At 37.0% G+C, this 27999-nt stretch overlaps 2 protein-coding genes across 6 annotated transcripts in view; both read left to right on the top strand.

The window, feature by feature from the left end:
- The window catches only part of LOC142222505 (uncharacterized), a 329961-nt gene that overhangs the window by 182438 nt on the left and 119524 nt on the right, over positions 1-27999 (top strand). The gene's annotated exons all lie outside the window — the stretch shown is intronic.
- Positions 7839-10493, top strand: LOC142222498 (membrane metallo-endopeptidase-like 1). The gene has a single exon (XM_075292662.1). It carries the CDS (start codon positions 8045-8047, stop codon positions 10259-10261), a length of 2217 nt encoding a protein of 738 aa, XP_075148777.1. The 5' UTR covers positions 7839-8044; the 3' UTR covers positions 10262-10493.

Genomic DNA, 27999 nt, shown 5'->3' with positions numbered 1-27999 from the left:
CCAAGCAAGAAGAGCAGCGTATCAAAATTTTGCTCGCGCATCGCGAAAATCCGAGCTACTCGCACGCAAAGCTGGCAAAATCGCTAAAAGTTGCCAAATCAACCGTTACAAATGTAATTAAAGTGTTTGGGGAACGTTTGTCGACAGCCAGGAAGTCTGGATTCCGGGGAAATCGAAAACCGGAAGCCGCTGAGACGACAAAGAGAGTTGCCGGTAGTTTCAAGCGAAACCCCAACCTCTCTCTCCGAAATGCCGCAAATAAGCTGGGTGTATCGTCTGCAACCGTACATCGAGCCAAAAAACGAGCCGGACTATCGACTTACAAGAAGGTAGTGACTCCAAATCGCGATGATAAACAAAATACGAGGGCCAAAGCGCGATCCCGGAGGCTGTACACGACGATGCTGACGAAGTTTGACTGCGTGGTAATGGACGACGAAACCTACGCCAAAGCAGCTTCCGGGACAGGAGCTTTATACGGCAAAAGGAAGGGGAAAGGAAGCAGATATTTTCAAGCACATAAAACTGTCAAAGTTCGCAAAGAAATATGTGGTTTGGCAAGCCATCTGTACCTGTGGCTTGAAAAACAGCATTTTCATAGCTTCCGGGACTGTCAACGAAGAATTTTACGTGAAAGAGTGTTTGAATAAACGTCTGCTGCCTTTCCTGAAGAAACACGGTTGTTCCGTACTGTTTTGGCCGGATTTGGCATCTTGCCATTACGGTAAAAAGGCCATGGAGTGGTACGCCGCTAACAACGTGCAGGTGGTTCCCAAGGACAAGAACCCTCCCAACACGCCAGAGCTCTGCCGAATTGAGAAATACTGGGCTATTGTCAAGCGGAACCTAAAGAAGACCAAAAAAACTGCTAAGGACGAGCAGCAGTTCAAGGCAAACTGGCTTTCTGCGGCGATGAAGGTGGACAAGGTGGCTGTACAAAATCTGATGGCAGGTGTCAAGCGTGAGGCCCGGCAATTCGGATTTGGAAAAGCGAAAGCCTAACTGAATATTTTTCCTGAATTTTATACTAATTGAACTTGAAAAAGAAATTTAATTTGATTTTGTAAATAAACGATTTCACCGATTTACACGGGTTTTCCCTTGACCAAATTTTCACCGTATCACCCTTTAATAGTCACTGTTGATGGTTTTTCCCTTCTCAAGATAATCGATAAAAATTATTCCATGCGCATCCCAAAAAACAGAGGCCATTACTTTGCCAGCGGACTTTTGAGTCTTTCCACGCTTCGGAGACGGTTCACCGGTCACTGTCCACTCAGCCGACTATCGATTGGACCAAGAGTGAAGTGATGGAGCCATGTTTCATCCATTGTCACATATCGACGGAAAAACTCGGGTGTATTACGAGTTAACAGCTGCAAACACGTTGTTGGTTTTGTTCAAATGTGAGCTCGCGCGGCACCCATTTTGCACAGAGCTTCCGCATATCCAAATATTGATGAATGATATGACCAACACGTTCCTTTGATTAATGTAAGGCCTCTGCTATCTCGATCAACTTCATTTTACGGTCATTCAAAATCATTTTGTGGATTTTTTTTTTGATGTTTTCGTCGGTAACCACCTCTTTCGGGCGTCCACTGCGTTCACCGTCCTCCGTGCTCATTTCACCACGCTTGAATTTTGCATACCAATCAATTATTGTTGATTTCCCTGAAGCAGAGTCCGGAAACTCATTACTAAGCCAAGATTTTTAAATATTTAAGCTGGAGAACTTCACTATCAAGGTACGTCGCAATTGTTAACACCTTGCTCGGGTTTGGTTATAACATGGTTTAACGATTTATTTTCTGTAAAACAACATTTTAGACCAACGAAGTTTTCTTTTATTGTTAGAGTAGTTTCTTTCAGGCCAAACATAGTTTGTTTGTCTCAACAGTGACAACGATACAACGTCTTATCTGCCTTCACAGAGAAAACCTTACCAATAAAAGAAAAACTCTTTTGTCAAAAATTTCATTTCGGAGGAAAGAATATCAAGGACCTCTCATGTCAACGCTCAAAAAGTTGACATGAGAGGTCCTTGATATTCGTGTGAAATGAGTAAATTTTTACTTTGATCATAACGAGTCAAAATTCCAATTATGAAGGCTTTGACCTTCATCATATTTTCGTACGAAAATATTCAGTCAAACAAAATTGGGAATTTGAACCCAATTCTTGAAATACCGTAGTACATGCATTTTTTTTTTTTTTTTGGTGCGAAAATTAATACCAACATCGCATTTAAGAACCAGCAGACTTTCGATATTAGAAATATTCTTCTTATTAATTGAGTGAATATTTCTTTAATTGGAAACATCTCCTTCACACAGACGAAAAATACAGTCTTTCATACGTTTCGGTAGGTCAAGTCAGGTTAGGTGGCAGCACGATGTATCAGGCTCACTTAGACTATTCAGTCCATTGTGATACCACAGTGGTGAACTTCTCTCTTTATCACTGCGTACTGTCCGATTCCATGTTAAGCTCAGTGACAAGGGACCTCTTTTTTATAGCCGAGTCCGAACGGCATTCCACATTGCAGTGAAACCACTTAGAGAAGCTTTGAAACATTCAAAAATGTCACCAGCATTACTGAGGTGGGATAAACCACCGCTGAAAAACTGTGTGGTGTTTGGTTTAAACTGGGTTTGAACCAACGACCCTGTGTTTGCAAGGGACATATATGTTTATATGTTTGGGGCATTGTATTTTCTTAAATATAAGCTCTCTAGATCCTAATATATATTAATTTAGAAATTTCGTATAAACATTTATTTGTTTAGAAACATCAGAGAGAGAGAGCGAGAGAGAATAGAGAAAAATGATAAAAAAAGTTGACTGAGATAGATAACGAAAGACTACAACGTAACACAGTGAGAGAATCAAATGAGAACATGAGAGACATTTTATTGTGCTGTGATAAATGTGCTTGCATACAGTTTGATATGTGTCTGGCACCAGAGAACTGCAACCGTTGGCTTTTTTTCGTATTGCAATCTTACCCACAAAATGTCGGTGGCAGTGAGTAAGACACCAATTACCATGCGATCTCTTACATTCATACAAATGTAAGAATAAAAACACCACCAGTATATACCAATATTCGTTTGCAGTGTTTTGCGGTGTTAAACTAATCGTCATGGTAGCAATGCTCGGTAAACTAAAAACGAGTGTGGTAGTATACATACACTTAAATGTGATTGCACTCAACAACAACAACTACCAGCAGTTGGCATTAGCTTAAGAGAATTGACAGAGTATCAAATAAGAGAATACCAAACTGCTGAGTTATGAGGTAACTAATTTGAGTGGTCTTACTACGTTGTTTTTGAGAGACCAACACTCATACTAACAACCACCGACAGTTGTTGGTTGCATGGAATATTAGTGGTTGAAATTCATTTTACCCATTGGTGTTTTAAGATAGCAAATATGGATCGGTTGCGGTAGATCGCAGCCGTTCTCTGTCTGGCACATGAACGAGGCACCAAAAAATGTTAAATATTAAAGGCTAAACATTATTGAATTTACACCTTTAATTGGTTATTCTTCTTGTGGCATCAAAACAAATTAAGACGGGCCATGATATGTTTGATGTTTTTCCACCAAGAAAAAGTAATAAAATAGCGGAGAGCATTAAACATTTTTGCATAGATTTATTTAAAATGTAAACAAAAGACTTGACTATTTGGAACTTTAAAAAAAGATATACTTCGGCTGAAACATAATATATTTGTACATTACAAACTGATGAAAAATTAAATTAAAACACCAGATTTGATTCACCATAAGGTACTACAATTGACACTTTATTCGCAAGATTTACTCCAGTTGTTACCAAGGGCGAAGCTAAAGCGATTTTAATTCATAAAAATTCATTTACCTAACTCTACGGTTCTTATTTAATGTCTATATATATATATAAATATGTATATAAATTTACAATATAATTTGCATACTATATGTATGAATGAATGTGATATGATGTATATTACTACGATCACTGGATGAATGAAATCAATGAAAATTTGGCAACGTCGTCTGCAGCATTCAATTTCATTGAGAGATCAGTCAAATGCATGCTCTCATTATATGAATGGGATGTAACATGCATCTCCAAATATTCTTCGCTGTTATACTAGCCATGAATAAACATACACACACCAGTAGTACATACATATTTAGTAAATGAGCATATGCACAATTAAATGAGATTAAGCAAGAGTGTAAGTGATACTTGATCTTCGTTAAGTTTAGCCATGGGCAAAATGTTAGCTGCAGTTTGTTCATCATCACAAACAATGTTTTTGTTTGAAGAAATTCGATATATATTTATATACTTGAAGCAGGATATGTTTGGAAGCACATGTTGCAGAGGCGATGCTTTTTTGTGAGGGTGCAGAAGTGGTCCATGATCTGGCAGAAGTTTGAATTTCGACATAACCTCAGTATAAAGACTAACGATCAATGGAAATACTTCAAGTAAATATATTTCCTAAATATATTTTCTTTCGATCCAGTTTAGCCTATAGAAGGGTGCCACCGTGATGCAATGGTTAGCATGCCGCCTTGCATACACAAGGTCGTGGGTTCGATTCCTGCTTCGACCGAACATCAAAAAGTTATTCAACGGTGGATATCCCACCTCAGTAATGCTGAGGGTTTCAAAGCTTCTCTAAGTGGTTTCACTGTAATGTGTAACGCCGTTCGGACTCGGCTATTTTAATTTTTAATTTTTTTTTCTTCTTTTTAAAATTAAAAAACGGTATAGAAAAGCAGATTATAGCTTCGTATTCAATATTCGGTATTTTTTCGTCAGGGTATATCTAGATGGCATTGTGTATTACTGATGCTTGCAATTTTCAAACTTTTTAAATCCACCATTGACAGTGGATACAAATATTTAGCGATCATTTTTATCGTGAGACCCAATGTTGAAATCTTCCATGGGTTTTTGAATAAGCTTGGGCCCTTCTCTGAAAACAATTGGATTGAACCAGCTGAAATCAACGACATTATTATTCATACTATTTGCATGAGACGTGATCCATGTGATTCTTTAAATTAAAGCTCCCACCTACACCCAATGCAATTTTTTTTCAAATGCAAACGTTTTTAAGAAATCAGATAAATTTTTCACTTTCTTCAAATATGAAGCCATATATCCTTTTCGTGTCATTTTAACTGATAAAACGATTTTCGAAAACTTCAATTAATACTTTCCAAGAAGTCAAGAATTTTACTTCCAAACCGCCAACTTACTTACCGTTAGAAGAAAAAAACTGGCATTGAAGATATTGAGTACTCATTTTCTCGTAACGAGTACTCAAAAAATTAGTCAGTAACGAGTACTTGTAATCAAATACTCGTTACTTTCCCAACACTACAGCACACAGTGATAAGAGAGAAGTTCACCAATGTGGTATTACAATGGACTGAATAGTCTAAGTGAGCCTGATACATCGGGCTGCCACCTAACCTAACCTAGCCTATAGAAAAAATGGTTCATGTGCATAGCCCATATTTTATGTCATGCATATTTAAAATATCCATTTTGCATTAATTTTCCGAAATGTTTCATTATACCCACCACCATAGAATGGTGACGGGGGTATAATAAGTTTGTCATTCCGTTTGTAACACATCGAAATATCGATTTCCGACTATATAAAGTATATATATTCTTGATCAGGGAGAAATTCTAAGACGATATAACGATGTCCGTCTGTCCGTCTGTCTGTCTGTCTGTTTGTCTGTTGTAATCACGCTACAGTCTTCAATAATGAAGCAATCGTGCTGAAATTTTGCACAAACTCGTCTTTTGTCTGCAGGCAGGTCAAGTTCGAAGATGGGCTATATCGGTCCAGGTTTTGATATAGTCCCCATATAAACCGACCCCCGATTTGGGGTCTTGGGCTTATAGAAATCGTATTTTTTATCCAATTTGCCTGAAATATGAAATCTGGAGGTATTTTATGACCATAAAGAGGTGTGTCAAAAATGGTGTGTATCGGTCCATGTTTTGGTATAGCCTCCATATAGACCGATCTCCCGATTTTACTTCTTGGGCTTATAGAAACCGCAGTTTTTATTCAATTTACCTGAAATTGGAAATCTAGAGGTATTGTAGGACCACAAATACGTGTGCCAAAAATTGTGAGTATCGGTCCATGTGTTGGTATGGTCCCCATATAAAATGACCTCCCGATTTGGGGTCTTGGGCTTATAGAAACCGTAGTTTTTATCCAATTTGTCTGAAATTGGAAATCTAGAGGTATTTTAGGACCATAAAGAGATGTGCCGAAAATAGTGAGTATCGGTCCATATTTTGGTATAGCCCCCATACAGACGGATTTCCCGATTTAACTCCTTGGGTTTCTAGAAACCGTAGTTTTTATCTGATTTGCCTGAAATTGGAAATCTAGAGGTATTTTCGGGTCATAAAGAGGTGTGCCGAAAACGGTGAGTATCGGTCCATATTTTAGTATAGCCCCCATAAGACGATCTCCCGATTTAACTCCTTGGGTTTCTAGAAACCCTAGTTTTTATCTGATTTGCCTGAAATTGTAAATATTCTGGTATTTTAGGCTCACAAAAACGTGTATCGGATTAAGTTTTTATCGGTCCTTTTGGTAATGCCTCCATATAGACCGACTTCACTTCTTGAGGGTGTAGAAGGCGCACTGTTCATGAAAATTGCTTGAAACTCAATGTAAAATTTCCAGATTTTACTTCTACAAATTTAAGATTTCAAATCAAGACGTTATTTTATAATTTTCTTGCACACTTACAAGAGATGTTAATGATTCCTCTAAAACTCAAGCAAAAATGGTTCTTATAAATCCAGAATCTGATATAGTCCTCATAGGTGAAATCTTTAAATTTATCTTCGGGAAGTGTCCTCAAGTCCTCAAGCCCTCCTGAAATTTCAAAGGAAACCCTGATATTTGGTTCATGGTGGTGGGTATTTAAGATTCGGCCCGGCCGAACTTAGTGCTGTATATACTTGTTTTATTATCAGATGGTCGATATCAGTAAATTTTTGTTGAGACAAAGAACGTATCCACAAAAACACACCGAAGTCTAGATCTTAAATTGACAAAAGCATTTTGATCAAAAATAAAGATATTTGTGATTAAGTGCCTGTTCGTGGAATTTTCGTTCGCCTCGACACGAACGATTCGATAATAAATCATAAATAATGAGTTCATGACAAATTTCAGGATTTTCTAGCAAATATATCTAAAGTTATTTTAGTTTAAATCTAGACAAACGATTCGTCTCGAGTCGATTTTGTGTTTCATGAACAGGCAGTAAATTTCAGCGGGATAGTGTGATTGCTTTTTATTTGGTTGGAAAACCACAAAAGGCTGTCCTTAGAATCATCGAGCATCACGTCCTAAAAGTAGAGGAAATAAAACGATAACAAAACCAGAAATGATCCGAAAATTTAAACCCTGAAATATCGACCGCAGACCATGGATATTCCAATGGGACTGGACTCACCATCGCAGTCTGCTCGCATCAACCAAGTAAGTGGTGTTTCGCTTCATTTTTACCTCAAAATGGCCACCAAAATTTCAGGATCAGTTTACTTCGTATACCGATTTCTGGCCCATTTTCACTAGCCCTGATGGGATTTTGTTAAAATCCCGCAATTCGGCAACCCTGTTCACACAAAACTATACTCAGACAATATTTACGAAATTATTTGATAACATTTTGAACTGGACTCTAGCATAAGACGCACGACAAGTACATCATGAACTGAGTACTGAACAAAAAAAATCTCATCTCATGGAGAAACAAGAGAAGTTGAATGAAACAAATTAAATGGCTACGAACTGCTGGCTGGCTGGTCGGCCAACAAAAGCAATCATTCACAAATCGAAAGTAAAATTTAGCAAAAAAAATGTAAATAGCGACAGTTGTACTTGGTACTCAGTGGATAGAGCACCAACAGCATAGCTTAAGATAGTTGGTCCAACGTGCGCGGCAGCCGGTTGTCAAACTTAAAGGCAAAACAAAAACAAGCAACATGTTTGAGGGCTTTGACAAATGGATCAGAGCTAACTGGTTAATGCTCCTAGGTCTACAGGTGATTCATATTGTGGACTTTGGCCATACATCGCCCACAGTGCGTATCAATTTGGAGGAGAATCGTATAGCAGACTATAGAGATATGGAATATGTGGGAGCAATTATGCGTATGGCCAAATCGGCTGAAATGAGAAACTTCATGAATCCGGATGAGGATGTTTGTGAGAATTTCTATGAATTTGCATGTGGCAATTGGCCACGATTGAATCCAGCGGAGACAACACTGAGCCGAAAAACTTCGATATTTGATTTATTAGCCTCCACATATAAACAAAAACAATTGAGAGTTTTGAATCAGTTGACCAAACGAAATGATGACGAGGACGATGAGGAAGATCCCATGGAGGATGAACCAATGAATGAGAAAGTGAGTTTGGATGCAAATGCAGATACTGTGAAAAAAGTTAAAGATTTCTATAGATCATGTCGGCAAATGAGTTTGATAAAAAAGGAGCAAGTAGTCCAAGAGATGAGATCGATTATAGGAGAATTTGGTCAAATGCCAGCCCTACTTGAGGCAGAAGAAGAATGGACTGGAGAGAGCACTTTCGATTGCTTCACTTTATTGGGATCCATACAACATCGCTATGGTTTCGATATAATCTTGCAATTGGGTCTACGTCCAGATTTCGATAATAAATCAGAGCATACATTATTTGTGGGCCAACCATCCTTGAGTTTGGGTTCGAAACCTGTCTATCAGGGAGTGGCAACAAAACGCTTGCGAGAGGATTATCAAAATGCCATAGAAAAAAATCTAGAAGATTTCCTAGGCCTCAATGTCGACACTGCCAAACTAGCTGCTAAAGGCATTTTGGATTTGGAAATACAAATGGCAGAAGGTTTAACGGATTTCAATACGGAAAAAAGCCTTAAGGCGTCCTCGATTAAGAGATCTCGGGAAGAGTTGCAGACCCTCTATGGTGAGGATATGAATTTCTTGAAATTTCTAGAGACCACCTTGGGCTATGAATTGAATGTTACCTGCTATGAGTATAGCCCTCACTATCATGAGGTCCTGAAAGAGGTGCTGCATCGTTCACCCAAGGCCCAGGTGGCCAATTATATTATGTACAAACTGGTGGAACCCTTTTTCATGGCCTATGATCGTTCCTATGCCGACTTGGAAGATATCTGTTTGGAAAAAACCAAACGTTTCTTCAATCACATTTTGGACAATATGGTCTTTCGTAGCTATGACACCAAGGCTTTGCAATATGACATTGTTACCATATGGCTGGAAATTAAGCATACATTCCGCCAACAAATAAATACCTCCCGCATGGAATGGATGACGGATAGTTCACGAAAAATGGCCTTGGAAAAATTGGATCGTATGCAATTGCACATTAACTCCTATGAGCATCACAATTTTAGTCAAGACTATGAGCAATTACTAATCAATGATCATCATTATGTGGATAATCTAAAGGCTTTGCATAATCGTAGGGTTTTGAAATTCCTCCAGCAATTACGAGATACTGGTAAAATAGAAATGTCCATACATGAGTTGGCCCATTCGCCTGCTTATATCAACGAAGAGAATGCCATCATTATTCCTGTGTCGCTATTACAACCGAATTACCTATGGTCCTCACATTATCCACAAGCTTTGAAATTTGGTACCCTAGGCTTTTTGTTGGCTCATGAGTTACTGCATGGCTTCAGTGATATTGGCTCATTGCAATTCTATGATAATGGTACGCAAATCTTACCCTGGTGGGATGACGTCTCATTTAAGGCTTTCAAAGTGAAAAGGAATTGTTTTAAACATCAATATGGGCATTTTCGTTACAATGGCAAATATCTACCCACATCGGATATGCAATCGGAAAATATAGCCGATAATGGAGCCATCCAACTGGCCTATAAAGCCTATATACGTTGGCTAAATCAACAATCGTTGGAAACCCTGGAAGAACTTTTACCCAATATGAAATTGAATAACAAGAAAATGCTCTTCCTTAGTTTTGCCCAATTCTTTTGTGTTGATGTTGATGATGTGATGCCTGAGAAAGTTTCATTTGTTGATATTCATGCTCCTGCCAAATTTCGTGTTATCGGGCCTTTGGCTAATTTTCCTGAATTTGCCAAAATTTTCAAATGTCCTGCTGGCTCCACCATGAATCCCTCTAAAAGATGTGAAATTTATTAGAGTTATATTTTCTGTTTTAAGTTTGTAATAGCCACCGTCACCGTCACAGTTAATTTAGGTTAGTGATTAATTCTCCATTTTCCCTTGTAATCCCTTTTATTTTCTAATTTTAATTAATTTTATCAGTTTAGCTTAATGTGTGATTAGTGTTTAGGTTTTATATGAAATGTAAACTTCCCATGTTTTCCATTTTTTTTTGTTCATTTATAATAAATGTCAATTAGATTTATTATTTTTTAATTTTAATTTATGTTTCGTTGGTTTTGGCATATCCCTAAATAATGGCTTACTGACAAAGATTGATGGATAACTGCGGAAGATGTTGTGATGTCAATGCTTTTGGGAGGAGGGAAATTATAGTTGGTTGTTTTGGTTTAGTAAGGAGGGAATGACTGATGTATTGGAAATTTTAATAAATGTTTACAATCAAAGGGGGGAATCCCCTTTGTAAAATATTTATCTCATCGCCTTACAACTTACTGCACAAAAAAAAAATTCATTAAATTTTATAAAAAACAAGTATATACAGAAGTAAGTTCGGCCGGGCCGAATCTTAAATCAGGGCTGTGGAGCCGGAGTCGGAGTCTTGGAGTCGGAGTCTGAAGATTTTGCTGGAGTCGGAGTCGGAGTCGTAAAAATTTTGCTCGACTCCGGCTAAACAAAATTTTTTTAAAACACTTCACATTTTTGTAACTAAGCAAGTTTTTACGCAAATTTGTTTCCATTGCGTTATTCATTCGATCAATGTACAGCATGATCGATCCATTTTAATGTCCATATCAATTTATTTGAAATATTTCGAACAATCGAAATTATTATTTTTTTTTTAATTTTATTTTAAGGCCATATACATATGTGGAATATTGACAGAACATTTTTTCAAAGTTGTTTTTTATAGAAAATTTTGTCAAAATGTTATTTCTATAAAAAGTTTTGTCAAAATTTTATTTCTATAGCAAATTTTGTCAAAATTTTATTTCTATAAAAATTTATTCAAAATTTTATTACTATAGAAATATTTTTTTCTATAGAAAATTTAGTCAAAATTTCATTTCTATAGAAAATTGAGTCAAAATTTTGTTTCTATAGAATATTTTGCAAAATTTTATTTCTATAGAAAATTTTGCAAAATTTTGTTTGTTACACAAAAATTTTTCAAAATTTTATTTCTATAAAAATTTGAGTCAAAATTTTATTTCTATAGAAAATTTTGCCAACATTTTATAGTAAATGAAATTTTTATTAGAAAATTTGGTCAAACTTTTATTTCTATAGAAAATTTTGTCAAAATTTTATTTCTATAGAAAATTTAGTCAAAATTTTGTTTCTGTAGAATATTTTGCAGAATTTTATTTACTACACAAAAATTTTTCTAAAATTGTGTTTTTATAGATAATTTTTTCAAAATTTTATTTCTATAAGAAAAAATTGTCAAATTTTATTTCTATAGCAAATTTTCTCAAATTTTTTTTCTTACTGATGCTCACTGCTACAAAAAATGTATTCAAAATTTTAATACTACAGAAATATTTTTCTCTATATAAAATTTAGTCAAAATTTTATTTCTATAGAAAATTTAGTCAAAATTTTGCTTCTATAGAATATTTTGCAAAATTTTACTTCTATAAAAAATTTTGCAAAATTTTGTTTGCTACACAATTTTTTTAATTGTATTTCTATTGATAATTTTTTCAAACTTTTATTTCTATAAAAAGTTTTATTTACTAGACAAACTTTTTTTCCCAAAATTGTATGCTCACAGATACTCACTGCTAAGTCGAAAACTTGTAGAAATGACTCAAATTTTCAAATGGGAATATAAACCTTTATATAGCGCGCAACAAATTTAAAGGATTTGAGATAGTAACAATAATGTTGGTCCACAAATACATATACTGTTGGTATCTTCTCATATTATGATGAGTATTTATATCATTATTTTATTTATTAAACATTACCCTAAATTTGAAATATAGAGTTCAGTTGGCATCTAATGTGAAATTAAGACCTTTTTTTGCACACATAAATAAATACGATACTTTATATCGATCCACTTACGGTACCCCCACAATAGAACTACAAATTAGTGGTATTAAAATGAGATTTAGTTATATTACCCGGAGTCGACTCCGGAGTCGGAGTCGAGCTGATGAAAAATGCTGGAGTCGGAGTCGAGCAAAATTGGCTCGACTCCACAGCCCTGTCTTAAATACCCACCACCATGAACCAAATATTAGGGTTTCCTTTGAAAATTCAGGAGGGCTTGAGAACTTGAGGACACTTCCCGAAGATAAATTTAAAAATTTCACCTATAACGACTATATCAGATTCTGGATTTATAAGAACCATTTTTGTTTGAGTTTTAGAGGAATCATTAACATCTCTTGTAAGTGTGCAAGAAAATTATAAAATAACGTCTTGATTTGAAATCTTAAATCTGTAGATTTTCACCCGAGAAGTAAAATCTGAAAATTTTACATTGAGTTTCAAGCAATTTTCATGATCAGTGCGCCTTATAAACCCTCAAGAACTAAGAAGTGAAGTCGGTCTATATGGAGGCATTACCAAAAGTACTGATAAAAACTTAATCCGATACACGTTTTTGTGAGCCTAAAATACCAAAATATTTACAATTTCAAGCAAATTGGATAAAAACTACGGTTTCTAGAAACCCAAAGAGTTAAATCGGGAGATCGTTCTTATGGGGGCTATACTAAAATATGGACCGATACTCACCGTTTTCGGCACACCTCTCTATGACCCGAAAATACCTCTAGATTTCCAATTTCAGGCAAATAGGATAAAAACTTCGGATTCTAGAAGCCCAAGAAGTAAAATCGGGATATCGGTCTATATGGGGGCTATATCAAAACATGGACCGATACTCACCATTTGTGGCAAACCTCTTTATGGTCCTAAAATACCTATAAATTTCCAATTTCAGGCAATTTGTATATAAATTGCGGATTCTAGAAGCCCAAGATGTAAAATCGGGAGATCGGTCTATATGGGGGCTATACCAAAACATGGAATGATACGGACCATTTTCGGCACACCTTTTGATGGTCCTCAAGTATCTCTAGATTTCCAATTTCAGGCAAATTATATAAAAACTACGGTTTCTATAAGCCCAAGACCCCAAATCGGGAGGTCGGTTTATATGGGGACCATACCAAAACATGGACCGATGCTCACCATTTTTGGCACACCTCTTTACAGTTCTAAAGTACCTTTCGATATCCAATTTCAGGTAAATTGGATAAAAACTGCGGTTTCTATAAGCCCAAGAAGTAAAATCGGGAGATCGGTCTATATGGGGGCTATACCAAAACATGGAACGATATGGACCATTTTCGGCACACCTTTTGATGGTCCTCAAGTACCTCTAGATTTTCAGTTTCAGGCAAATTATATAAAAACTACGGTTTCTATAAGCCCAAGACCCCAAATCGGGAGGTCGGTTTATATGGGGACCATACCAAAACATGGACCGATGCTCACCATTTTTGGCACACCTCTTTACAGTTCTAAAGTACCTCTCGATATCCAATTTCAGGTAATTTGGATAAAAACTGCGGTTTCTATAAGCCCAAGAAGTAAAATCGGGAGATCGGTCTATATGGGAGCTATACCAAAATATGGACCGATACTCACAATTTTTGGCACACGTATTTGTGGTCCTACAATACCTCTAGATTTCCAATTTCAGGTAAATTGAGTAAAAACTGCGGTCTCTATAAGCCCAAGAAGTAAAATCGGGAGATCGGTCTATATGGGGGCTATACCAAAACATGAACCGATACTCACAATTTTTGGCACACCTCTTTATGGTCATAAAATACCTCTAGATTTAAAATTTCATGCAAATTGGATAAAAACTACGATTTCTATAAGCCCAAGACCCCAAATCGGGAGGTCGGTTTATATGGGGACTATATCAAAACCTGGACCGATATAGCCCATCTTCGAACTTGACCTGCCTGCAGACAAAAGACGAGCTTGTGCAAAATTTCAGCACGATTGCTTCATTATTGAAGACTGTAGCGTGATTACAACAGACAGACAGACGGACAGACGGACATCGTTATATCGTCTTAGAATTTCTCCCTGATCAAGAATATATATACTTTATATAGTCGGAAATCGATATTTCGATGTGTTACAAACGGAATGACAAACTTATTATACCCCCGTCACCATTCTGGTGGGTACAAAAATCCAATGAAATTTTTTATGACAAATTTTTATAAATTAAAAAAAAATTGCTACGAATTAAAAATTAACAAAAATATATATACAGGTGACCATGAATCACCACCATGAATGAAATATAAAAGCCCCTTGTCGTAGCTGGTTACTATAGAATTTAAGGTTTCACCATAATATATCATTATGAATTTCTTGTCCAGATAAACATTTTTTATGTAAACATTTAATGACAGCACGCATTTCTAATTTTTCCATTGTAAAAAAATTGCGGATGCGTCATTTTTGAACATATGAATGAGTTGCCAGATCGAAACAATTTAAGATGTGTTCATAACAGGAATGGAAGTTTCCAAAACACTTTTTTTTGTTTATACCGCTCTTTTTGTGCTAGGCTAAGAAGTTTCCGAACTGCCCTCGTACTTCAAAAAAGATCGATCCAAATGATACGCTTCTCGAAGTAAAATTTAAAGTTTCTTAATATGGGGACTACATCAGATTCTGGGATGGTGGTATATTAACTTTGTCATTCCGTTTGTAACACATCGAAATATTGCTCTAAGAGTATATATATTCTGGGTCGTGGTGAAATTCTGAGTCGATCTGAGCATGTCCGTCCGTCCGTCCGTCCGTCCGTCTGTTAAAATCACGCTAACTTCCGAACGAAACCAGCTATCGACTTGAAACTTGGCACAAGTAGTTGTTATTGATGTAGGTCGTGGTATTACAAATGGGCCATATCGGTCCACTTTTACGTATATCCCCCATATAAACGGACCCCCAAATTTGGCTTGCGAGGCCTCTAAGAGAAGCAAATTTCATCCGATCCGGCTGAAATTTGGTACAGGGTGTTAGTATATGGTCTCTAACAACCATGCAAAAAATAGTCCACATCGGTCCATAATTATATATAGCCCCCATATGAACCGATCCCCCGATTTGGCTTGCGAGGCCTCTAAGAGAAGCAAATTTCATCCGATCCGGCTGAAATTTGAAACATGGTGTTAGTATATGGTCTCTAACAACCATGCAGAAATTGGTCCACATCGGTCCATAATTATATATAGCCCCCATATAAACCGATCCCACGATTTGGCTTGCGAGGCCTCTAAGAGAAGCAAATTTCATCCGATCCGGCTGAAATTTAGTACATGGTGTTAGATATGGTCTATAACAACCATGCAAAAATTGGTCCATATCGGTCCATAATTATATATAGCCCCCATATAAACCGATCACCCGATTTGACCACCGGAGCCTCTTGGAAGACCAAAATTCATCTGATTCAGTTGAAATTTGGTACGTGGTGTTAATATATGGCCTCAAACTCCTATGCAAAAATTGGTCGAAATCGGTCCATAATTATATATAGACCCCATATAAACCGATCTCCAGATTTGACTTCCAGAGCCCCTTGGAAGAGCAAAATTCTTCCTATTCGGTTGAAATTTGGTACGTGATGTTAGTATATGGTATCCAACAACCATGCAGGAATTGGTTCCTAGCAGCCCATAATTCTATATAGCTCCCATATAAACCGATCTCCAGATTTGACCTCCGGTGCCTTTTGGAGAAGCAAAATTCATCCGATCTGCTTGAAATTTGGTACGTGGTGATCGTATATGATATTTAACAACCATGCCAAAAGTGGTCCATATCAGTCCATAATCATATATAGCCCCATATAAACCGATCCCGAGATTTGGTTTTGGAGCCTCTTGGAGGAGCAAATTTCATCCGAGTGAGTTGAAATTTGGTACATTGTGCTAGTATATGGTCGTTAACAACCATGCCTAACTAGGTCCATATCGGTCTATAGTAATATATATCCCTCAGATAAATCGATTTCCAATCACACAAAAGTTCATTATTGTATATAGCCCCCATATAAGCGATCCCCATATTTCAATTCTGGCCCTCTACGTACCGTGCAAAAAGTCCATATCGATTCGTAATTATTTGTAGGCTTAACTATACATAACTTTTTTGTCTAATATATACCACGTATGGACTAACTCACAATATAGAAAACGATGTAAAGAAGTTTTAAGAAATTTTACCAAAAATGCGTCCATCGTGAACTTCGTATGTCACTAAAGACATTCTTGCAATTTTGAACTCCAAGTTTTTTCTTCAAACTACAAAATTTTCTTTAACAAGTGAAAAAAGCAAATTTCATCCCATCTGGCTGAAATTTAGTACATGGTCTTAGTATATGGTCTTAACAGCCATGCAGAAATTGGTCCACATCGGTCCATAATTATATATAGCCCCCATATAAACCGATCACCCGATTTGACCTCCGGAGCCTCTTGAAAGACCAAAATTCATCTGATTCAGTTGAAATTTGGTACGTGGTGTAATATATGGCCTCAAACTCCTATGCAAAAATTGGTCGAAATCGGTCCATAATTATATATAGGCCCCATATAAACCGATCCCCAGATTTGACTTCCAGAGCCCCTTGGAAGAGCAAAAATCTTCCTATTCGGTTGAAATTTGGTACGTGATGTTAGTATATGGTATCCAACAACCATATCATATCAGTCCATAATTAAAGATAACCCCCATATAAACCGATCCCCAGATTTGACCTCCGGTGCCTTTTGGAGAATCAAAATTCATCCGATTCGGTTGAAATTTGGTACGTGGTGGTAGTATATGATATTTAACAACCATGCCAAAAGTGGTCCATATCGGTCCATAATCTTATATAGCCCCCATATAATTCGATCCCGATATTTGGTTTTGGAGCCTCTTGGAGGAGCAAATTTCATCCGAGTGAGTTGCAATTTGGTACATTGTGCTAGTATATGGCCGTTAACAACCATGCCTAACTAGGTCCATTCGGTCTATAGTTATATATAGCCCTCAGATAAACCGATCCCCAATCACACAAAAATTGGTCCATATCAAGTTCATAATTGTATTTAGCCCCCATATAAGCGACCCCCATATTTCAATTCTGGCTCTCTACGTACCGTGCAAAAAGTCCATATCGATTCGTAATTATTTGTAGGCTTAACTATACATAACTTTTTTGTCTAATATATACCACGTATGGACTAACTCACAATATAGAAAACGATGTAAAGAAGTTTTAAGAAATTTTACCAAAAATGCGTCCATCGTGAACTTCGTATGTCACTAAAGACATTCTTGCAATTTTGAACTCCAAGTTTTTTCTTCAAACTACAAAATTTTCTTTAACAAGTGAAAAAACTTAGTTATGTCTAATAAATTTTCTTGTATTTGTCGAAAAATATTTACTTATTTTTATGACATCGGCGTGATGCCAACGTTTGTAATACTGTTTAGTTAAAATTTTCTACAAATATTCAAAATTTTCTAAAATTAACCGAAAGGTTTCTTCCTGGTGGGTTCACTGTTTTTTCAGTGTACATAAGATTCGGCCTGGCTCAACTTACGGCCGTATATACTTGTTTTTTAATATGTGTTGTATAAGTGCAATACATACTAACATCCAAACTGTATATATATTTTCTTCCAAACAAATTTTATTTACCACGAAAAGAAAAATCCAAACCATACTCGTTGATCAAAAATTTCATTTGGGACGAGAGAAGTTGTTTCTCTGCGTGTACCTCATGAAAGAATCTTAATTAATTTTGTAATATCAATTTACAGTACTCAACTACTATGAAAGGGAAATGAATATAAACTCTGCTCTGGTGAAACCACAAGTAAACTTAAAAGCAATGCCACTTTTCAATAGAATCACTATGACCATCAGGCCATAGCTACAAAATGATGGTCATGAGCAACCATTGAGAACTTGTGTAAATACTAAGAATCATAACCACAGAATAGAAAAAAAACAGTTTCAAAAATCCAAAATCACTTTTCAATATCCAGATGTGAATGGTCAAGGCCATAAACTCCCATAGCAAGTTTAGAACAAATCGAAGGATAGAGAAGACGGCAAGGGAGAGCCACAGCATTTAGTTGGTCAAACAAAGTAAACACGATAGTACATACGTCCAAGTGTTATTCCTCTTCAATGGTTCTCGGTAATAAAAGAAAAATTTCCCCAAGGAGAAGTTGTTGGGTTGGGTTGATGCGGTTGGGTTTTTTGCGTTTTTGGAATATAGGGTTTGCTGGCTGTGTGTGTATTCAGAGAATAAATTATTTTCATAAATTTTGTTTTGTATAAATGTTTTCAACAGCTTTTGTTAAATACCTAAGTGTTCTTCTTCGTATTCCTAAGGCAAAACATTTTCTTTTTTCACTTGAGAAACTTAAGACGAATCGTATATCATTTAACTTGTAGTATGGAGGAGTATGGTGAGAGGAAATATAGCAAAACCCAAAGTAACATAAATCACTTGTATGGTCCATTTAAGTAAGAAACAAATGGTAATTATTATGGTTCATGGAAATTTACTGGATCAATGTCAGAGTGCTATTATTTCAAGAGATAAGTTGTGGAAAGGGGTGCTAACTGGAATACATTAACGTTTTCATTATCTATCCTACATTCAATTCAGGTCTAATTATTTTAAATTGATGGGCTTTTAGTGGCTCATTTTTATTTTTATACCCTCCACCAAAGGATGGGGGGTATATTAACTTTGTCATTCCGTTTGTAACACATCGAAATATTGCTCTAAGACCCCATAAAGTATATATATTCTGGGTCGTGGTGAAATTCTGAGTCGATCTGAGCATGTCCGTCCGTCCGTCCGTCCGTCCGTCCGTCTGTTGAAATCACGCTAACTTCCGAACGAAACAAGCTATCGACTTGAAACTTGGCACAAGTAGTTGTTATCGATGTAGGTCGGATGGTATTGAAAATGGGCCATATCGGTCCACTTTTACGTATAGCCCCCATATAAAGGGACCCTCAGATTTGGCTTGTGGAGCCTCTAAAAGAAACATATTTCATCCGATCCGGCTGAAATTTGGTATATGGTGTTGGTATATGGTCTCTAACAACCATGCAAAAATTGGTTCACATCGGTCCATAATTATATATAGCCCCCATATAAACCGATCCCCAGATTTGGCTTGCGGAGCCTAAAAGAGAAGCACATTTCATCTGATCCGGCTGAAATTTGGTACATGGTGTTGGTATATGGTCTCTAACAACCATGCAAAAATTCGTTCCCATCGGTCCATAATTATATATAGCCCCCATATAAACCGATCCCCAGATTTGGCTTGCGGAGCCTCAAAGAGAAGAAAATTTCATCCGATCCGGCTGAAATTTGGTGCATGATGTTGGTATATGGTCTCTAACAACCATGCAAAAATTGGTCCATATCGGTCCTTAATTATATATAGCCCCCATATAAACCGATCCCCAGATTTGACTAGTGGAGCCTCTAAGAGAAGTATATTTCATCCGATCCGGCTGAAATTTGGTACATGGTGTTGGTATATGGTCTCTAATAATCATGCAAAAATTGGTCCATATTGGTCCATTATTATATATAGCCCCCATATAAACCGATCCCCAGGTTTTGGCTTGAGGAGCCTCAAAGAGAAGCAAATTTCATCCGATCCGGCTGAAATTTGGTACATGATGTTGGTATATGGTCTCTAACAACCGTGAAAAAATTGGTCCACATTGGTCCATTATTATATATAGCCCCCATATAAACCGATCCCCAGGTTTTGGCTTGAGGAGCCTCAAAGAGAAGCAAATTTCATCCGATCCGGCTGAAATTTGGTACATGATGTTGGTATATGGTTTCTAACAACCGTGCAAAAATTGGTCCACATCGGTCCATAATTATATATACCGCCCAAATAAACCGATCCCCAGATTTGGGTTGCGGAGCCTCAAAGAGAAGCAAATTTTATCCGATCCGCCTGAAATTTGGTACATGATATTGGTATATGGTCTCTAACAACCGTGCAAAAATTGGTCCACATCGATTCATAATTATATATAGCCCCCATATAAACCGATCCCCAGATTTGGCTTGCGAAGTCTCCACGAGAAGCAAATTTCATCCAATCCGGTTGTAATTTGGAACATGGTGTTAGTATATGATCTTTAACAACCGTGCCAGAATTGGTCCATATCGGTCCATAATTATATATAGCCCCCATATAAAACATTCTCCAAATTTGACCTCCGGAGCCTCTTGGAGGAGCAAAACTCATCCGATCCGGTTCAAATTAGGAACGTCGTGTTAGTATATGGTCGCTAACAACCATACCAAAATTGGTCCAATCACACAAAAATTGGTCCATATCGGTTCATAATCATGGTTGCCACTAGAGCCAAAAATAATCTACCAAATTTTATTTCTATAGAAAATTTTGTCAAAATTTTATTTCTACTTTGTCAAACTGAATTATATACGTATTGGATCGATCTTTTTTGATTTAATATATACCACGTATGGACATACAATTTAGAAGATGGTGTTAGGAGGTTTTAAGTTGCCTTGCCATCGGCAAGCGTTACCGCAACTTAAGTAATTCGATTGTGGATGGCAGTGTTTAGAAGAAGTTTCTACGCAATCCATGATGGAGGGTACATAAGCTTCGGCCTGGCCGAACTTACGGCCGTATATACTTGTTTCTTATTAGCCTGGTATGGAAACAAGTACGATTTTATATTGCAATTTACAGGAGTGAAAATAGTTCGGGCTCAGTTTGGGATATACGCATCAGACTGAATTTATATTCATGACATAACCTCATTCCATGGGAGCCACTGTGGTGCAATGGTTAGCATGCCCGCCTTGCATACACAAATACACAAGGTCGTGGGTTCGATTCCTGCTACGATCGATGGATTATCCCACCTCAGTAATGCTGGTGACATTTCTGAGGGTTTCAAAGCTTCTCTAAGTGGTTTCACTGGAATGTGGAACGCCGTTCGGACTCGGCTATAAAAAGGAGGTCCTTGTCATTGAGCTTAACATGGAATCGGGCAGCACTCAGTGATAAGAGTGAAGTTCACCACTGTGGTATCATAATGGACTGAATAGTCTAAATGAGCCTGATACATCGGGCTGCCACATAACCTAACCTAACCTCATTCCATGATTAGGTTAGGTTAAAGTGCCAGTTCTATTTGATTTAGGCTCACTTAGACTATTCAGTACATTGTGATTCCACATTAACTAAAAGTACCTATTACATATAGGTACTTAATTTCTTCTATTGAACAAACCTGATTTTTTTCAAAAACATTAGCAAACTGCTTAAGTTAACGTTCTTTAGGTCCGCCTGTAACCTCTACGCCCCAAAAATCGCTTACGACTTACACAAAAAGCAGGACACTCACACAAGAGGTGTTTAATTGATTCCTTTTTCTCCGCAGCGCAACATCTCATGCAGTAGTCATTATACTTCCCGCCAATAGTTTTTACAAACTCGCACTCCCATCGCACATTTTCCTTTTCACGCAACAGTTGGTCATCCGGCTACGTGACTCCCCGACATCTCCCGCACAAAAATATTATCCGCCGCAGCTGACTCTGATCGGACACTCAATATTATTAACATGTTGGCTGATAAGTCCCCGGTCTGACACATAGATGGCGTCGCTAGTATTAAATGCATATTATTTTTATATAGTACCAACCTTCAAATGATTCGTGTCAAAATTTGACGTATGTAAGTCAATTAGTTTGTGTGATAGAGCGTCTTTTGTGAAGCAACTTTTGTTATTGTGAAAAAATGGAAAAAAAGGAATTTCGTGTTTTGATAAAATACTGTTTTCTGAAGGGAAAAAATACGGTGGAAGCAAAAACTTGGCTTGATAATGAGTTTCCGGACTCTGCCCCAGGGAAATCAACAATAATTGATTGGTATGCAAAATTCAAGCGTGGTGAAATGAGCACGGAGGACGGTGAACGCAGTGGACGCCCGAAAGAGGTTGTTACCGACGAAAGCATCAAAAAAATCCACAAAATGATTTTGAATAACCGTAAATCCGAAGCGGCTCAAAAGTTCGCTGGCAAAGTAATGGCCTCTGTTTGTTGGGATGCGCATGGAACAATTTTTATCGATTATCTTGAGAAGTGAAAAACCATCAACAGTGACTATTATATGGCGTTATTGGAGCGTTTGAAGGTCGAAATCGCGGCAAAACGGCCCCATATGAAGAAGAAAAAAGTGTTGTTCAGGGAAATCAACAATAATTGATTAGTATGCAAAATTCAAGCGTGGTGAAATGAGCACGGAGGACAGTGGACGCCCGAAAGAGGTGGTTACCGACGAAAACATCAAAAAAATCCACAAAATGATTTTGAATGACCGTAAAATGAAGTTGATCAAGATAGCAGAGGCCTTAAATATATCAAAGGAACGTGTTGGTCATATCATTCATCAATATTTGGCTATGCGGAAGCTCTGTGCAAAATGGGTGCCGCGCGAGCTCACATTTGACCAAAAACAACAACGTGTTGATGATTCTGAGCGGTGTTTGCAGCTGTTAACTCGTAATACACCAGAGTTTTTCCGTCGATATGTGACAATGGATGAAACATGGCTCCATTACTACACTCCTGAGTCCAATCGACACTCGGCTGAGTGGACAGCGACCGGTGAACCGTCTCCGAAGCGTGGAAAGACTCAAAAGTACGCTGGCAAAGTAATGGCCTCTGTTTTTTGGGATGCGCATGGAATAATTTTTATCGATTATCTTGAGAAGGGAAAAACCATCAACAGTGACTGTCATATGGCGTTATTGGAGCGTTTGAAGGTCGAAATCGCGGCAAAACGGCCCCATATGAAGAAGAAAAAAGTGTTGTTCCACCAAGACAACGCACCGTACCACAAGTCATTGAGAACGATGGCAAAAATTCATGAATTGGGCTTCGAATTGCTTCCCCACCCACCGTATTCTCCAGATCTAGCCCCCAGCGACTTTTTCTTATTTTCAGACCTCAAAAGGATGCTCGCAGGGAAAAAATTTGGCTGCAATGAAGAGGTGATCACCGAAACTGAGGCCTATTTTGAGGCAAAACCGAAGGAGTACTAGCAAAATGGTATCAAAAAATTAGAAGGTCGTTATAATCGTTGTATCGCTCTTGAAGGGAACTATGTTGAATAATAAAAACGAATTTTGACAAAAACAAAAATGTGTTTTTCTTTGTTAGACCGGGGACTTATCAGCTAACCTGTTAGTTTAAAGGGATACGGTCAAAATTTGGTCAATATAAACTTGACGTATTTCTTTCAATTTTGCATTTAAAAAACCTGAACACCCCTCATTTTGAAGGTGTGTGCGTGTGTGTGTGTGTAGAATGTTGCTCCTATTTTGATTTTGGAATTCACTCTTCAGTTGTCAAATGCCGTCTAAGCCAGAAGAGCAGCGTATCAAAATTTTGCTCGCGCATCGCGAAAATCCGATCTACTCGCACGCAAAGCTGGCAAAATCGCTAAAAGTTGCCAAATCAATGTAATTAGAGTGTTTGGGGAACGTTTGTCAGGAAGTCTGGATCGGGGGAAAATCGAAAACCGGAAGCCGCTGAGACGACAAAGAGTGTTGCCGGTAGTTTCAAGCGAAACCCTAACCTCTCTCTCCGAGATGCCGCAAATAAGCTGGGTGTATCGTCTACAACCGTACATCGAGCCAAAAAAACGAGCCGGACTATCGACTTACAAGAAGGTAGTGACTCCAAATCGCGATGATAAACAAAATACGACGGCCAAAGCGCGAATTCGGAGGCTGTACACGACAATGCTGACGAAGTTTGACTACGTGGTAATGGACGACGAATCCTACGTCAAAGCTGACTACAAGCAGCTTCCGGGACAGGAGTTTTATACGGCAAAAGCACAAGCACATAAAACTGTCAAAGTTCGCAAAGAAATATCTGGTTTGGCAAGCCATCTGTACCTGTGGCTTGAAAAGCAGCATTTTCATAGCTTCCGGGACTGTCAACCAAGAAATTTACGTGAAAGAGTGTTTGAATAAACGTCTGCTGCCTTCCCTGAAGAAACACGGTTGTTCCGTACTGTTTTGGCCGGATTTGGCATCTTGCCATTACGGTGAAAAGGCCATGGAGTGGTACGCCGCCAACAACGTGCAAGTGTTTCCCAAGGACAAGAACCCTCCCAACACGCCAGAGCTCCGCCTAATTGAGAAATACTGGGCTATTGTCAAGCGGAACCTTAAGAAGACCAAAAAAACTGCTAAGGACGAGCAGCAGTTCAAGGCAAACTGGCTTTCTGCGGCGAAGAAAGTGGACAAGGTGGCTGTACAAACTCTGATGGCAGGTGTCAAGCGTGAGGCCCGGCAATTCGGTTTTGGAAAAGCGAAAGCCTAACTGATTTTTTTCCTGAATTTTATACTAATTGAACTTGAAAAACAAATTTAATTTGATTTTTTAAATAAACGATTTCACCGATTTACACGCATTTTCCCTTGACCAAATTTTGACCGTATCACCCTTTAGTTTTAGTCCAACTAAAATCTGGCAAGTGTAGCCGCCCCAATTCCTACCTACACGCAAAGAAAAAAAACGTTTGGAAAACGTGTACACTCAAAAAAAAGTGAACTCTCTATTTCACTAAAGCCAATTTAACTTTATTTTAGTTCATGGAATTATTATGTTTGGAGAAAGTTTCCTTTACTCTAATAATTTTTTGTTTACGTTAGTTAAATTAACTAAAACCGAGGAAAAAATGAACTCAAATGAAGCATAATGATTAACTAAATTCGTACCTTCCACAAAATAGTTCAGAATTTCTTTAAATTTGTAAATTTTATCAAAAATGCGTCCATCATGAGCTTCGTATATCACTAAAGACATTCTTGCAATTTTGAACTCCAAGTTTTTCCTTCAAACTACAAAATTTTCTTTAACAAGTGAAAAAACTTAGTTATGTCTAATAAATTTTCTTGAATTTGTCGAAAAATATTTACTTATTTTTATGACATCGGCGTGATGCCAACGTTTGTATTACTGTTTAGTTAAAATTTTCTACAAATATTCAAAATTTTCTAAAATTAACCGAAACTTTTCTTCCTGGTGGGTTCACTGTTTTTTCAGTGTACCGATGTTTTTCTTTTGTTAGAGTTTTTTGAATTGCTTCGAAAAGTATACACTTTTATCACCAAAAAAATTCGTTTGTTACACAATTTTTATTTTTTCAATAAAAAGAGTTATTTTTGAACCAACAACACAGTCCATTTCGTTTATATCAAACGCTGTTCTTTTCTGGCTTTAGGTCTTTAATAAGACATATTTTACAGTTCATAGTAAAAATTTACTATAGTAGAATGTAATGTTGAAAATTTTTTCGGAATCTTCCGACCATATCTGGAATATATGTAAAAAAAACTTTGGTCGAAGCAGGGATCGAACCCACGACCCTTGGCATGCAAGTCCGATGTAGCAACCACTGCTCCACGGTCCCAAACTAAATGTATTTTTCTGTTAAATAAACTTTGTTTAATCGGCTCGTGGGCGCCGCAAGCTATGCTATATTAATATAACTTATATGGATAATTAGCTATTGATGACAATACCAGCTATGTAGCTCAGTGGATAGTGTGCTGCCTTACAAATTGCATGGTCCGCTGTTCGATTCTCAGTCCAGGCGAAAGGTAAAAAAATTTAAAAATTTATAAAATCGTATAATTTCTTCTACATTGTTTGTATTACAGAAAAAGGTGCTAAGAACTAAAAAACTTCGTGGAAGTGAGAAAGATGTGAGGGAAAATGCAATTAGCCAGAAAAAATTTTTTTTGAGTTAGTCTTTATGAAATTGCTTTTACATCCTGGAAAAGAATAAACGTTTATCACAAAAAGTATATACTTTTCTTCCAAATACACTTCTTTTCAACGAAAAGCAAATGAGAAACGAACTTTGTTTGTCTAAAATTTCGTTTGGGAGGAAAGAATTATTTTTTTGCGTGTATCAATGATTTATAGAAGCGTAGAAGACGTGTGCTCAATCTGTAATCAAGGGCCACATGACACGCGTCACATTTTCGCTGGTTGAACCAAACCTACACGGGACATATCCCATGCTAGTGGCAGAGTTCCTCGATCTGGATACAAGCAAATCTACCAACAGCGCAACAAAAATAGATGATAACACAGTGTTACAACAACAACTAAGAATATGGCGCCAGTCATTTCACTTTCCTCAATTTCATCCTTGTCGTAGGTTTAATTAGGTTAGGTTAGCTTCCTTTCACAAAAAACCAATCCAACTTGGCAAAACCAATCCAACTTGGAGATCTACACACAAAAAAATAATTCTTTCCTCCCAAACGAAATTTTAGACAAACAAAGTTCGTTTCTCATTTGCTTTTCGCTGTAAGGAAGTGTATTTGGAAGAAAAGTATATACTTTTTGTGATAAACGTTTATTCTTTTCCAGGATGTAAAAACAATTTCATAAACTAAGTCAAAAAAATTTTTTTTCTGGCTAATTGCATTTTCCCTCACATCTTTCTCACTTCCACGAAGATTTTTAGTTCTTAGCACCTTTTTCTGTAATACAAACAATGTAGAAGAAATTATACGATTTTATAAATTTTTAAAATTTTTTTACCTTTCGCCTGGACGGAGAATCGAACCGCGGACCATGCACTTTGTAAGCCAACACACTAACCACTGAGCTATGTACCTGTTATGGTCATCAAGAGATAAATATCCATATAAGCTATATTTATATAGCATAGCTTGCGGCGCCCACGAACCGAATAAACAAAGTTTATTTAACAGAAACAAACATTTAGTTTGGCACCGTGGAGCAGTGGTTGCTACGTCTGACTCTCATGCCAAGGGTCGTGGGTTCGATCCCTGCTTCGACCAAAGTTTTTTTTTTTTTTTTTTTTTTTTTACATACATTCTACATATGTTCGGAAGATTCCGAAAAAATGTTCAACATTACATTGTACTATATTAAATTTTGAACTGTAAAATGTGTTTTATTAAAGACCAAAAGTCGGAAAAGAAGAGTGTTTGATATAAACGAAATGGACTCTGTTGTTGTTTCAAAAATAACTTTTTTTATTGAAAAAATAAAAACTTTGTAACAAACGAATTTTTTTGGTGATAAAAGTTTAAAATTTTCGAAGCAATTCAAAAAACTCTAACAAAAGAAAAACGTTTTCGGTACACGTTTTCCAAACGTTTTTTTTTTCTTTGCGTGTAAGAGACACGTGTAAAGCTATTTTCATTTAATTTCTAAAATCATTCGTATCAAACACTAAACATCTATTCTGATTTCCAATGTCCTGCCGCTGAAAATTCATTAGTTATGATGAATAGCATTCCATTTATAAATGTCAACATTGCAAATATTTTTCTTAACTCTGAACAAATAGTTTCTTCAAGGACATATCGATAAACAATGGATATCATCTGGGCGGCATCATCCTATTATTTAGGACCACTTACGTCTAAGAAAAATGACAACAAAGGAATTTAGCTATTAACTGTCGTAAAAACAAATTCCAGAGACATCACTTTTGATTGGTCTCTGTCAAGGATTTAACGATGAATGTTAAGAAATATAAAACTGTAGCAAATTCAATAGCAATATTGTTACACTAGGAAAAAAAACAGTTATAGAAAATTTAAT

Source organism: Haematobia irritans, chromosome 1 (genome assembly GCF_050003625.1).
Source record: "Haematobia irritans isolate KBUSLIRL chromosome 1, ASM5000362v1, whole genome shotgun sequence".
Taxonomy (NCBI): domain Eukaryota; kingdom Metazoa; phylum Arthropoda; class Insecta; order Diptera; family Muscidae; genus Haematobia; species Haematobia irritans.
The sequence above is the reverse complement of the archived record's forward strand: the minus strand, read 5'-3'. Positions and strand labels throughout refer to the sequence as shown.

Coding starts and splice junctions, on each gene's coding strand:
- LOC142222498 (XM_075292662.1), top strand. CDS start 8,045: ATGTTTGAGGGCTTTGACAAATGGATCAGAGCTAACTGGTTAATGCTC.